The sequence below is a fragment of the Vipera ursinii genome, assembly GCF_947247035.1.
Source record: "Vipera ursinii genome assembly, chromosome: 1".
NCBI lineage: Eukaryota > Metazoa > Chordata > Lepidosauria > Squamata > Viperidae > Vipera > Vipera ursinii.
In genome coordinates, this window is record NC_139512.1 from 125,087,284 (window position 1) to 125,101,852 (window position 14,569).

The 14,569-nt window shown below is 37.2% G+C and overlaps 1 protein-coding gene across 1 annotated transcript in view; it reads right to left on the reverse strand.

Annotated features, from left to right (window-relative positions):
- CNTNAP5 (contactin associated protein family member 5) overlaps nt 1–14,569 on the reverse strand; it is a gene marked incomplete at both ends in the record, with an annotated part of 417,604 nt that overhangs the window by 116,937 nt on the left and 286,098 nt on the right. Inside the window, one exon of the mRNA XM_083349845.1 lies at nt 2,291–2,491. Within this exon, the coding sequence (XP_083205971.1) occupies nt 2,291–2,491 (201 nt within the window). The remainder of the gene's footprint in view (nt 1–2,290; nt 2,492–14,569) is intronic.

The following is a 14,569-nucleotide window of genomic DNA, read 5'->3' on the forward strand; positions in this document are numbered from 1 at the left end:
CAATTGTAGTGATTCACTTAACAACCATGGCAATAAAGCTCATAAAATGGGGCACAACTCACTTAACTGTCTTACTTTTGGGCTCAATTGTGGTTTTACGTCAAGAACTACCTGTAAACAGTATGTTTTTAATGATCACATTTGTTCCTCCCCCAAAATAGCTTGTTTAGGGTGTACTTCATAAACAATCTGAGCATCTTGCTCCAGCGTAAGATACATAGAACTTTGATTGCATAAATAAAGGCTGGAGAGGTGGCTATTAATCCATCCCTTTGAACTTTGAAAATATCACTCTCATTTTCTGAAGAACCACTTATGCATACCAGTTCAAGCACTTTCTGGTAATAACATACTGCAAGCCATTTAACATTTCTTCTTTGATGACAATTATATATTTGCATTACACATTTCTTGATTCCTTCCATGTAGAATGACTTTAAAATATATACATATATGCAAAAAAACAAGCGTCAGCTTTGCCAGAAAGAAACAAGTCACTATCATGAATAGGTTGTAGGCAATCATTCTCAAAATGAAAATTTTAATTAGTCAAGTGATAATTACATTGTAGAACAGGGGTGTCAAACTCGCTGCGACATGTGATGTGCCGCGACATATTGCGACTTTTTCCCCCTTGCTGGAGCTGGGTGGGTGTGGCTTCTGCGTGACGCATCTGGCCCATGGGCTGGCAGTTTGACACCCCTGTTGTAGAAGATGCATCTGAGAACCATTAAATATTCTCAGTAGACAGAAGGCTATGTTCCCTACTGTTTCATACAACAACACCTGATATAGACAACTGACAAATACTGTTTGGGATGGTGGCATGAAAATGATCATTTGAAGTACAGATAAAAGCACTTTTTGACAAATCATTATTTGTTTGTTATTTTATTTTTAATCACTTTAGCTTGGTTTTGTAATTAAGCTGGAGAGCACAGATTCACCTTCTTCTTCAATATATAGAGCTAATTAACCAGTTAAGGAAGAAGAGCCCTATTAGATCTAATAAATGTTCAGCCGCTTTGGTCTAGAAGTTAAGGCACCAGGCTTGAAACTAGGAGACTGTGAGTTCTAGTCTCTCCTTAGGCATGAAAACCGGTTGTATAACTTTGGGCCACTCACTCACTCTCTCTCAGTCCAACCCACTTTACAGTGTTGTTCTTGTGAAAAAAAATAGAAGAAGGAGGAGTATTAGCTATGTTCTTGAGTTACTTATAAAAATAATAATAATCAAAAATGTGAGATAAAAATAAATAAAGAACAAAAGATTTTGTTACACCAATATAAAATCCCTTTGTGAGATATTAATATTTCAGTCAAAACCATCTCAAGAGTTCCTAATTTCAGCTGCCAAGTATTAAATTGCAAATGTATAATAAAGCATTTTTCATAAACATGTCTGGCTTCATTTTGGAAAAAAAATAATCTTTATCTCTTTATGAGCTCTCCCAAATGCTAATTACATGCTAATTAGTTGTAAGTATGAATAGTGCTTATAACCAGAGTACTTCTCCGTTAATGATTAAAGTTCTGTTACTCCCCATAATTATTAGCTATTCTGCCCTATTGATTACTTAGAAAGAGCTTTAATTCTGTCTACTCCAAATATTGAGAAAACTGTATTTACTTAAATGAAGAATATAAGTAGTCATAAAAGAACTAGTGTTTCTGTATCTCTTTGCTGCCTTTTAGTGGGTCACCTGGATTTTTCAACATGGATGTGTTAGCCCTGTATAAGAACAGTTTTGATTTACTGTATGTATGGTAAAATCAATAGGTGTTATTTATAATTATAAGATTTTGATTAATCTTATAATTATTTGATATAATTATAAGATTTTCACATCCTTTTAATTTGTCTTAAGTAAATGGAACAAGCTGACCATATAGAAGTTGCTTTTAAAAGATAACACTATTATGTATCGCTAACATAAAGTAGTATTTGCTATTAAGACATTGCTTTTTAAAATGTTTTCTACTATTTTATACTTCCTATCATTCTGTATTATTGACTTTGGGCCAGTCACTCTATCTCAGTCCAACACCCATTCACAGGGTTATTGTTGTGGAGAAAATAGGAGGAAGGAAGGAATATTATGTAGGTTCACCACCTTGAATTATTTATAAAAATAACCAAAGGCAGAATATAAATAAATAAATACTAGCCATATTCTCATTTCAATTATTCAACCTTATTTGAGAATATTCATATTGCTGTATTACAGACACTAAAACAATGAAAATAAAAACAAAAATAAAAGCCAGAATTTCACTTGATGGCACTTACTTGGGGAATTCAGCAGACGTGACTTTTTGCAATGGTAAATTGTCTCCTGTTCACAATATTCAGCATTATTTGTTATTGCCTCCAGCTGATCCCCACTGCTATTGTAACTGAAGTTCATGGTGTATGGCTTCCTAGGATCAGATCCGTGGACATGAGTCAATTCTGTGTTATTGTGCTGCATCACTGTCCATATCTTGTCTTCTGTGATGAAATGAAAGGAAAAAGAGATAAGAAAGTGAGTGGTTCTTTTTTGTTTATTTGTTTGCTTGTTTAATCTGAAGCTTGACATTTCTATTACATATATTGGGGCATAGAATATGAAAATAGGTATCCTTGACAAAGTGTTAATTCAAAAGACGGAATAATTTAATCTTTCCATTTTTAAACCAAGATATCCAACAAATTGGAACACACTGCAGTCCAAAGAGATTTACAAGTAACCGCCAATTGTTCTGCTTAGCTGAATCAGGCTGAAAAACATTTTTTATGAATATGTAAACTGGGAATCTTGCGAGTAATTTTAGAAGCCCATCACTTTATGATTTTACAGCTTACATCACACTTTTTTTGATTTTCTGGGTCAGTATGGATCAACACATTATATGGAAGAAAGGGAAGAAAAATCCATGGATTTTTCAAGAGTCAATAAAAGAGATGCTACTATAGTAGAAACATTAATAGTAATCAGGATTTGCCAGCATGTATTTTGGCAATGAAAAAAAAACAACAACACAAAGCCATTGGTTTCCAAAAACCATGTACAGCAAAGATGTGGTGAAAAATAATGATGACAGACAGACAGACAGACAGACAGGGATAATTTTACTGTGCCATACTCCCCACAAGGAGATTGTACCTTGAGATAATTGAGATTCCTGGATCAGATCATTGTTCTGGCTGTCTTTCAGATGGAAACAGAAAGCTTTGCCAACCTATGCTATTAAGTGGTGACCTCAAGAACCCTCAGCTGATGGCAAGACAACACTGCACTTGAGTTTTAGTGCAGTGGAAAATATATTCTGTCCTTAAATTTTAAGAGTAAAATAGAATTGATTTTCCCTTTGATACTGGCTTCTTTACCATAATAAAGAAGAGGGAGGGAAGGAAAGAGGGGAGGAATGAAGGAATACAGAAATATAGCAAAAATGAAATAAAAATAGTGTTCATTTCCACAAGGATTTTAAGATTGGCAATAATTGCCCATTTCCCAATACAAAACTCCCTTTACCTTAATTGTTCCCAAGTAAATGTTATTCAAAACCATTCTGGGCTTTCAGGCAACTCACTCATAAGAAATGAGATGCATCACTTCTTTATATGGTCAGGCTTGGCAGCGCTCATATCTGCATATCAGATATCTCAGATAGACCATTACAATGTATTCTTCCTGGGACCTCAAAGTAACCTGGGAACTTCAAATTCCCCCCAAAAAACTTTTGGAATACTGTTATTTGAATTTTGTTGGATTTTATGAGTACCTTTAGTTTGCTGAAATGTGTTTCAATGATTGTTTCCAATATGGGTAGGCAGATGTGAGCTCTTTTGAGAAAGGAGAAAAGTAAGGATGAAAATTCCCTGCATAAAGTCTTTTCCATCCTCTCACAACACCTCAAAAGCATCCAAGTCTTCTTAAAGTCGTCACCACATATTTGGCCAATACAAAACAAACAAACCTCAAGTGGGAAACAAAATAGAGTAGTTTTTAAAATGTTTCACTGATTATGATCGGAACAAGGAATATGGTTACAAGCATGAAATTTGTCTGGGTGAAGTTCTGAGCCATAATGGTGGCAGCACTGGAATTGAAGAGAGAGGCTGATGAAAATCAATGTGCTTATGGCCAGACAAAGCAAGCTTTGATCTGAAGTGACCAATAAGACCTGGATACTCAGTTGATGGCAGGCTGGGATCCTAGTAGATGTGATGGATATGATGGCCAAAGCTGGTGAGGCTCTTATTCACTTACTAAAGAGCAGCTATGGTGAGGCTGGCAGGTTGGGAATGCTGGTGAAGTACAATTGTAGTTTGTTGGTTTGGAGAATCATGAGCAGTGGTGGCAGGGGCAGATTGAGCACCAATGAGTAGATAATTGGTACAGGGGCTTATGTTTGGCGCCTAAGAAGCTGAATGTTAATCAAATGCAGCTCCTTGGGACACACACTGGTTGTTTAGGGTGATGTGAACTGGATGAGTGGTTCTCAGAGCCTAGGGTGACTCCTTAGAAATTGGGAGAGATTAGATTTGTGGAGACTGGAGGGCAGTTGAGAAGGTTCAAGAAGGAACCGTCAGAATCATAGCTAAGACAGAGTCCCAATGAAAAATGTGCACAAGCCCACATTAAGGCCTAAATTTAGTGATAAGGTTGGCAAAATTTAATTATTTTTTTGTGGTATCACATTCACACAATGCCAAGCAGCAGATTCATATCATCTTGCATGCTGATCATACCTTGATTAGGAAGCCCTTCAAATGATCGTTAATTTTCAGGTTGCCTATTATTTGGACTACTGTGATGCACAAGGACATACTGTGAGGGGGTATCTTTGAAGACCATTCAGACCTACAGCTGTTCTCAAATGCAAGGGTTACCCCTTGCTTAGTCCCTGAGACATCTTTACTTACGGGTGCAAATTAAGGACATGGTTGTCATCTATGAAACTCTTCATAGCTTAGAGTCTAAATACCTGCAGGATTGCTTCTCTTTGATTATTTCTGTCCTTCTAATAAAATCTTGTAGGGTCAAAAGGCTCCATATAGCATTGTCTTATGGGACTTTGGAGACTAGTCTTTTCCTCCTGCCCTCTGGAACAGCACTCCCCCATATCAGTTGCGGTGACACAGAGGTTAGAATCCAGTTTTGCAGGCTAATTGTGCTGACTGCTGACTGCCAGCAGTTTGGCAGTTCGAGTCTCACTGCCTCAAGTTGACTTGATCTGAAATCTGCAGCTGTTATGGAGTGTATATGGCCTTCCTATTCCTTAGATACATACTTTTTGCATGCAACTAAAATAAAGGCACCACTTCTCTGTACATTTACCTTAATACTAATCTTTATGAAAGCTCTTTTCTCTATTCCACTTGGTTTTCTATCAATTTCCTCAAATATAGGATATTTTATGTAACTTTTCTAAATATACATTAATATTAATTTTGGGCAAATTTTCCAAGTATATTCTAGCTGTCATGATCAATAATTTGTCGCACTTACCACTGTCATCCATGACCTCATGACATTTCATTTGGTAGATCATACCATCTGAGGCAAAATAAATCCATTACAGATTTCCCTTACATATCTACTGCTGGAATAACTCTCAAATATCTCATACACAAACAGAAGGAAATTTGTTTGATTTATATTTTAAGGTGAACACTTTTTTAATCAATATGCAGATGTAAGATATAGTTATCTTTCATTTTTATACCTTTCAACAGGCTGCAGTGTAAATTTTCTGATCAAGAAATACATATATTAAGGAGAAATTTACATACATATTTATATGTTGGTGCAAATAACATCCCAAAATAGGCTATGTTTAAGAAATTTGGGTTTTTAAAATATGCACTGTATTAAAACAGTGTCTCTTAGGAGAAAGAAACACGAATGTATAAACTGATAAAGAAAGAGGTTAACAAAACCTTTAATAACCCTAAATAGGTTTAAGAACCTATGATCAGGACAGCACTTATGTGATGCCTGCACATTCTTCTTGACTCATGCTGCCCACATGTTCTACTTGACATGCATGGCACTTATATATCCCATGACCCCCCATACCTTTCTTGACTCTTCCCATACTCCCACATGTCCTACCCAACCTTACAGCATATCTCACATACTCCAGGACACTCATCTGATCTATACTACCCACCCGACAGCTTCCCTGATGCGCAAGGCATCTCTAGCACACACCCACACCCTCTTCCCAATCCATACAGCACCTCTCATGGACCCCTATTTGGCACTCCAGACCTGCATCCTCCGCACCTTCCCCCACCCAGCAGTAGCTACTTACCTGCCTGCTGGTCTTTGTGGCAACTTCCTGCTGACTTCCCCAGTGGCTTTCTCCCTGAAAGCTTCCCACAAGCAAAGTAAATGGAGAAGGTGGCATTCTAGGGAAGGAAGAAGGAAGGAAGGAAGGAAGGAAGGAAGGAAGGAAGGAAGGAAGGAAGGAAGGAAGGAAGGAAGGAAGGGAGGGTTCTGAAGCTCCTTGCCCAGAAAGGAATCCAATGGGAAGCCAGCAGGAATTTGGAAGTCCCTCTTGCTCCCGCTGCTTTTTTTGTCCACCAAGGAGATTCTGTTTCGGTAAGGAAATATCTCTGAAATGATGACCCAACAGGGCATCGATTGTCTAGTTTTTAACAATCTGCTTCATATTTGCTAGTCATTTGCCACCTCCTGAGATTTCCCATTATAGATGTCAACTTATACCCAGAAAACCCAGACGGAAGGGGAAGGAACAACACAATAACGATATATATTAACCTCAGTAAACTTTAAATAACTATCTGAATAATGAATTGAGTGGTGTTGCAGTCTATCTATGCAAACCTATTCAGGCCTACTTAGAAGTAAAACTTTCAGAGTTCGGTAGCTTTCATTTTTATATTAGAAATGTAATTATTGTTGGGAACAGAGACACCGGTTCACAGAAAGAACAACATGCATTTATATGCACCCATAGAGCAAAGTCAACGACGCAGGAAAGGGTGAAGGCTATGCATCTTTTTAAGCAACAAGACATTCTGATTATCAAGCTGCAGAAGAGAATTCCAAAGCCTGAATGTCTGATATCTGCGCAAACACTGATCAAAATTGTTTGAAAAAAGCAGTGGGAGGTTTTGAAACTTTATTGCCACCATTATTGCCTCCTTGGCTTTGAGAAACAATTCCAAACCTCAGCAGCTATTGAATATTTCTTTCTGATAACGAGCAGAATTTCAGACGCTACCTGAGTTCACAGGATGCTTTTTTCAACTGCATCCCTTTCTCAGAAACAGAAGTGCAAAGGGACCACCAAGGAGGCTGCAGTTCAGAGGCTGTGTCAACAAGCGTTGCTTGCTTTCTCATTTCAGTAAACACAGAAGAGCATTAACACATTTATGTCCTCTTTTTATTCCCTCCATTGACTTAAATTAATTAAGTCTTCCTGGATTTACATGTGTGTGAAGAGAATGGGGAAGCAGCTCTCCCTGTCTCCCTCTCTCAACATTCTCCCTTTATTATTTCATCACACTCTTGGATAAATTTCAAACCAGGTTCAGGTAAAGTAGCTGAAGGACATGTAATGCTCTTTGCATGACATTAACCTGGAAAAAGTTAAATTAAGCTAGCAAAAGCCAAATATTGTAAGTGCTTGTTAAACCATTTTGTAATGCACAGCTCACAATACAAAATCTGAGCTAATGCTACAGCTTTATGTGTTAGCAGCTATTTAATGACCCAATTATTAAGGAGTGTGCAGAAGCCCAGAGGCTTTTCGAAAAATGGTGTATTGGGTAATTTTTAGATTTTCCAAGTCTATTTCTTATACTACTTGCTGCTGGGATGAAATAGGGACACGGTAATCCTCATATTTTCTTTGCCTGTCCCAGTGCACTTTTCCCACTTCAGGCTGAGCTTCCCTTCTTTATTGCAATCTCAGCTGATACGATACATTTTTCCTCAAACTGGTGGCTTTCTGCATTCCAGACAAGTATGACATAGAAGCAATTGTTATCCTTTAGAAATAAAAAGGCTACTCTTATGAATAAATTCACATAGCACTTGGAGTACACATGGATACAACTATTAAATAACAAATTATTGTTGTAGTACTGTCACTGACTTCTCTGGGTTCTTAAATCAGTCCACATTTCCAGAAGCAATGTAAGCTGTTTTTTGTTTTTTTTTACAATTCCAGTTTGGATCCTTGCATCCGCTTGTTTAGGGGCACTTCCAATTTTCCATTGTTTATGGTCCTAACTCCTCAAAAGCAGACAGAAATCAGTCTATTGCAGGGGTGTCAAACTCAATTTCATTGAGGGCCGCATCAGCATTGCGGTTGCCCTCAGGGGGCCGGGTGGGTATGACCTGGGTGGGTGTGGCCTACTGGGTGGGTGTGGCTAGAGCACGTATGGCCTACTGGGTGGGCGTGGCCAGCTCTACATCGTTCGCATCAAGGGTGCCTATGGGGGCCTGGGCAGGAGTGGGACAGATCTGAGGGTCTCTGGCAGAAGGAGGGTCTCTGGGCCAGGGCCAAGGCAGTGGGGGGCCGTTCCCTCACTGTTTCCAGGATGGCTTTGTGGGCCACATGAAACCACTTCGTGGGCCGGATCCAGCCCCCGGGCCTTGTGTTTGACATGTCTGGTCTATTGTCATATTCACTTCCATTAAATTTAAAAAAAAATGACAAAGAGCACAAAGAAATTTAATTAAATAAGTGTTCCATCCCAAGCTACTTTGGTCCAAGGGGAACAAAAATCCCTCTCTCTGGTTCCATACAAAAGGAAAAGAAAATTAATTGGTAGCACCTTCCATCATATTGTCTTGTCATAGGTCAACAAATCATAATAATTACCATCAGGAGAGGTGCCAAGCTATCTGATCTGTTAAAAGTCCTGTAAAGGAGTTTAGGGATGAAGTAAGGTGAGATTTCTCATTAACTGGAGAACAAATCACTCATGAACTTTGCTGAATTGCTGTACTGCAAAACAAGTTAACTGTTTTCCTTCTATTTCACATAATCTGTTATGGAAATGGGGTGCAGTAGGGGAGTTACAGTTCTCTGTGTGTCTTTGCTGTCATCTAGTGGTTATCCAGATTTATGCAGCCCACATGTAAGAGCAATAAATAATTTTATCCAGCTTAGCACATGATTGCCAACTTTGGATGGTTTGCTGTGCATATAATGTTTGCAATTATGAATCTATTTTAGATTCAAAGCTGTATTAAAGATCCATCAACTTTATATTTACTGTATTGTTCAAGTCTTGGCACAGCTACTAATAAGTCTGTGAAAAATCAGATAAAATATAAAAATCAGGGAAAGTGAAGACAAAGCAAAAGCTAAAAGTAGACTCAGGATCCTGATAAATTTGCAATAAGTTTTTGCAATTAATTATAAAGAATCCTTTCTGTTGGAAAATGTTTTTGTTTCGACTTTTTTTTAAAAAAATATATAATGCAATTTTAAAAATTGGACGCTAGAGCGAACTACAGATTTCAGAAAAAAGAATACATAAATTTGTCTAACAGTTACATAAAGGATACTTTCAAAAAATGGAGAAAAACATAATATTAGCAATGTCAATAGCTATATCTGCCTTTATGGATAGACTGTACTGTATCTAAACGTTGTTGCAAAAGAGGAACAAGTTTTGGCTGAAAAGATAGTGAGTTGAAAGCGTAGTATAAAAATGACATGGAAAAAGATGTTACACTGGATATGCAAATGGAACTACCTGATGTTTGAATAATTAAAAGGGACATAAAAACAATAAATTGAGAGATAATTTTTCTACATTGGACTTAGAAAAGAGAGCTGCTAAACCTTTGATGAATCTTGTGAAAATGGGCAAAGAAGAAAAGAAATAGAATTCTATGACATTGTTTGAAGGGATTAAAAATCAAGATTGTTTAAAACAAAAGGATTATCTCTGGTAGCCCTTAATGGACTTTTGCTGATCTGGACTGAATAATGAGTCTAATTATTTGTTATAGATAGGAGATAAAATATGGAAAAGAAGAGATATTTGCTGTATTTTAAGAAGTGATAAGCTACTATCTGAGGGAGCACCTGCTGCCGGCATCAAGTTCCCTTTGTCCTGTGCGCTCCCACAGGGAGGGTCTTCTCAGGGTACCGCCGGTAAAAGATTGCTGGCGGACAATACCCAGGGGGAGGGCCTTCTCAGTGGGTGCACCGGCCCTTTGGAACCAGCTGCCTGTAGAGCTTACGACTGCCCCTGACCTCCGTTCATTCCGCCGGGACCTGAAGACCTGGCTCTTTGAGCTCTCTGGCCTGGACTGATGGTATTAATTGGGGTGTTAACTGGTTTTTAACTAAGATTTTTATATTCAAGGTTTAATATAATCATTTTAATTGTTTTAAATTTTGTAATTGTGGTATTGTTTTTTTAAAAAACCTTGTGAACCACCCTGAGTCCTACGGGAGATGGGCGGTATATAAGTCTAATAAACTAAACTAAACTAAACTACTAAAAGGGTTTGTACTTGTGATGAAGACGGAAGTAATTATATCTTTCTTTTACTATACTTTATTCTTATTTTTTATTTCTTTTCTATGTTTTCTTTCTTTTCTTTCTTTTCTATTGTTTTTCTTTTTATTCCTTTACCTCGTATTAGTTTTTATCTTTTAATAGTTTAAGAAAGTTATTATAGAAATAAATACAGTTTTCTTATGATTTACAATGAATACAATTATTTAGATCAATTAAATGATAACTACAACAAACAGATGATAAGAAAGGTCTGTAACTGCTAGTAGTTTGGATTATGATTAGCATTGGGAGACTACCAAGAAATCCCAAGGTTGCATGATAGGCTGTAAAGCTGGAAATATAAATACATAGTGATGGAGGGTGGGGGCTAATTCTACCAGCAGGTTGATGTTTTTATCTCTGCTGCTTCTTGGAATTCAGGTGAGGTGACTGCATTTCAGAAGCTTAACTTGGTTTTTTGTTTCTAATGTTTTTTGTTTTGGTAGTTTTAGGTCAGGCGTCTTCAAACTTGGCCCTTTTCTGACTTATGGACTTCAACTCCCAGAATTCCTTAGCCAGGCAGGCTGGCTGAGGAAGTCTGGGAGTTGAAGTCCACAAGTCAGAAAAGGGCTAAGTTTGAAGACCCCTGTTTTAGGTTTTAATGTTGTTTATTATTGATATTGTTTTAATTCTTAACTGAAAGCTGCCCAGAGTTTGAAATAATTTCACAAGAAATTAGCATTATGGGTAATCTATACTTTAAGACTGCTGGAAAATCATTTTCCAGAGTTTGTGAAGAGAAAAAGGATGACAACGAGGAGAAATATTTTAGACCAACTTACTGCCAATTAGTTCTTCAAAATACCTGATCTTTTGTAAAACAATTTGTACTACTAAGACTGCTTAGTGGTAATATATATAATTAAAACAGCTCTAAGCTCTACAATTTTGGCATTATATAAAAGCTGTGTTGGAGCGCCTGCACTATTACTATCTTTAGATAAAGTTCCTAGAGCTCCTAAACTAAGAATTAATTTTTATTTACAGTTCAAAAATTATATCAAGATGAATAGGGGTAATTTGCATATAATTTTGAATAATGAGTCAGAATATTAACCCAAATGAATGGGTTAGGATCTTAAAGAATGTTAAATGAGCATTCATTACCTTCCCCGAGATTAATTGAATAAATAATTCCTGTTTGTATGTACTGGACAACCCAAAAGGAGTATCACGGATTTGATTTTAATACTGATATTAATATTGGAAATGAAATAAAGTAGAAATTATTCTGATTCATATGCTTGGAGTCTGTTTCACATTAACAGTGCTTTAGTTTACTATTCATAAGTTTATTAATAGGAAGCTCATAAAAACTTAAAAGCCTCTCTTAAAATCCTCTGTGGGAAACAAGTTTACATTATCTATGAATTGACTTACTATTCAAAATGTCTGAAATCAGTAGGATTGTGGTAAAGATTTAATTTGTTAATTAAAATTTGGAAAAATATAATATATTTAATTAGTTAATTAATGTGAATCAACTCCTTCCTCCCTCCCTCCCTTTTATTGTTATCTTTATTTCAATGAACAATGCCACATTTTCTCTGGGAAGTCAGGAGATGAAGTAGGATATGATAGCATGTGGACAAAAATCTGTTTAATGCAATATTGTATACATCAGGGGTCCCCAACCCCCAGTCAATGGACCGGTACCGGTCTGTGGCATGCCAGCAACTGGTCCACATAAACAAGCAAAGCCCCATCCCTGGGATGCAGACAGCACACAAAACCACACACCCTCTGGTCCATGGAAAAACCTTTTTCCATGGAACCAGTCCCTGGTGCCCAAAAGATTGGGGGCCTCTGGTATACATGATCACTCAGCAATTAAGACACTGAACGTGTCAGCTGGAAAGCCTCAGCTTGGGTTCTAGACCCAAGTGTTGCATGATGGGGTGAGTGCCCATTTTTGCCTAGCTCCTGCCCACCTAGCAGTTTAAAAGCAGGAAAATGAGAGTAGATAATAGGTACCACTTTGGTGGGGAGGAAACAGTGTTCTGTGACATCATGCAGGTAACATGACCATGGAAACATCGTCGGATAGCGCTAGCTCAGGTCCTTGAATTGACTGCTACCCCCTATAGTGGTAATGGCTAGTGGGGTAAAATCCTTGGGACTCCTTTATTTTCATTCCTTTCCCATTACGCCCTTCCTTTCCTATTATTTACATTTCTTTATTGTTATTGGAGTGTTTATTATTTTCTAGAGTTCATAGTTTTTGTTGAAGATATCTGTTAAAGATATCCAGATATCTGTAGAAAGCAAGAAAATGCCATAAAGAAAGCTGAATGGCAGAATCATTGCCAACATCCACTTCTCTTCATCAAGTTCTCATTGCATCTTATCTTTTCCAGCTCTACCTAAATGTGGGCCAGAAATATTTCAGTACCTTCTTTCTCTGATGCATTCAATATTATACTTCCTCTTCTTCCACCTCCTAAAACACACTAATCATTTTAGAGGACTCATTTTGGCAAATTACGTCCAAGTATACTTATTTCTAGGTTTCTTGGTCAAGAAATAAATGAATGGAGCATATTTTAACATAAAGCTTTTTTGGTAAAATAAGATTAAAAAAATGTCAACTGGCATAAGCTCACCCACCCCTCTGTTCCAACTTCCTGAAAATTTTGGAGAAATCAACAGTGTTCAAACTTTCACTTGGCCTAATACAAAATTTGAAATGTGATAATGATGCTTTAAGCACATGCTATTATTGCCCAGTCATGTCTTTGAGAAGCACTTATAAATGTCTGTGGAGATTCTCAATCATCCAGGTCATGTTTGTTCCAAAGGTGCTTTTTCAAAAGGCAATTGGACTTTCTTTATTTTTCCTTGAAGACATTTCACTTCTCATTCAAGAAGCTGCTTCAGAACTGAAGAAGCTTTTTGGATGAGAAGTGAAATGTCTTCAAGGAAAAAACAAAGGAAGTCCAGCTGCCTTTTGAAAATGCACCTTTGGAGCAGCATTAATATTTTGCATATGATAAAATTATGTGCATAATTTCCTTCCCTCTTGAGAATTAAGCAAAAATGAGTTGCCATTCACACTATGGCCCAATGTATAGAATGATCAGGCTTCACAATGTAAAAGAAAGGATATTTGGGTAGGAATTAGTTCTTATTTTTTATGGCATTCACCTTGGTTTTTCTTTCGTCTTTCTTTTTTGGCAGATACTATTGGCTATTTCAAGAAAAAGACCTCAAAGACAATAACTTTTTTTCACTAATGGATAAATATCTGGCCAAGTTAAAATGAAGCATTGATCTTGTCATACCAAGTTCTAAGTGTTATTGATTTCTTAGCCCAGGCTCCAAGTACAACAAAACTGCAACACTTGGGGAAATATAACAATACACCAATTTGGGGTTTGGTAACCAAAAATAGTTCAGATATTGGAATGACAGCAGAGTCCCCTTGTGGGCATGGAGACTTTTTTTTTACATTCTTTGGGATATAATTGTAATTTAATAACCAATAAGCAATATAGCCTGAATATAGTTTGTGGGCAGAATTTTCTCATAATGATCCTGACCACCTTATGATAGGGTTAGCTCACTTATTAATTAAAGACACATGCATAACTGTTTCTATATGCCTTTGTTGCCTTTGAAAAGTTTATTAGATACATAGGGTATACATGGAGCACTAGATCTAGGTTTTTATGGATGTCATGAAAACATGACAAGAACTCCACAAGGCATGATGCAATTTCCCAAAGTCCATTTCCCAGGGTCATCCCCAGGACGAAAAGGATTTCTTCACTTCTCATTCAAAATTCTCTTGACCTGGAAGGAGAAATGTAACCTGACAGTTAGCTGGGTCTAGTAAAATGGCTGCAGTTGCTAAAAAGCATGGACCTGATGTGAAGAAGCACAAAAACAGGAAAATTTGTGCAGCTGGATAAAGCAGAAGTGAAACATCAAGAAAGAGTTGTGAGAACACAGAATCAGGCTGTAGAAATGCTAACATTTGCTGCTCTAACGAGGTAAGTTAAAAGGGATTTTAGGTTGCCA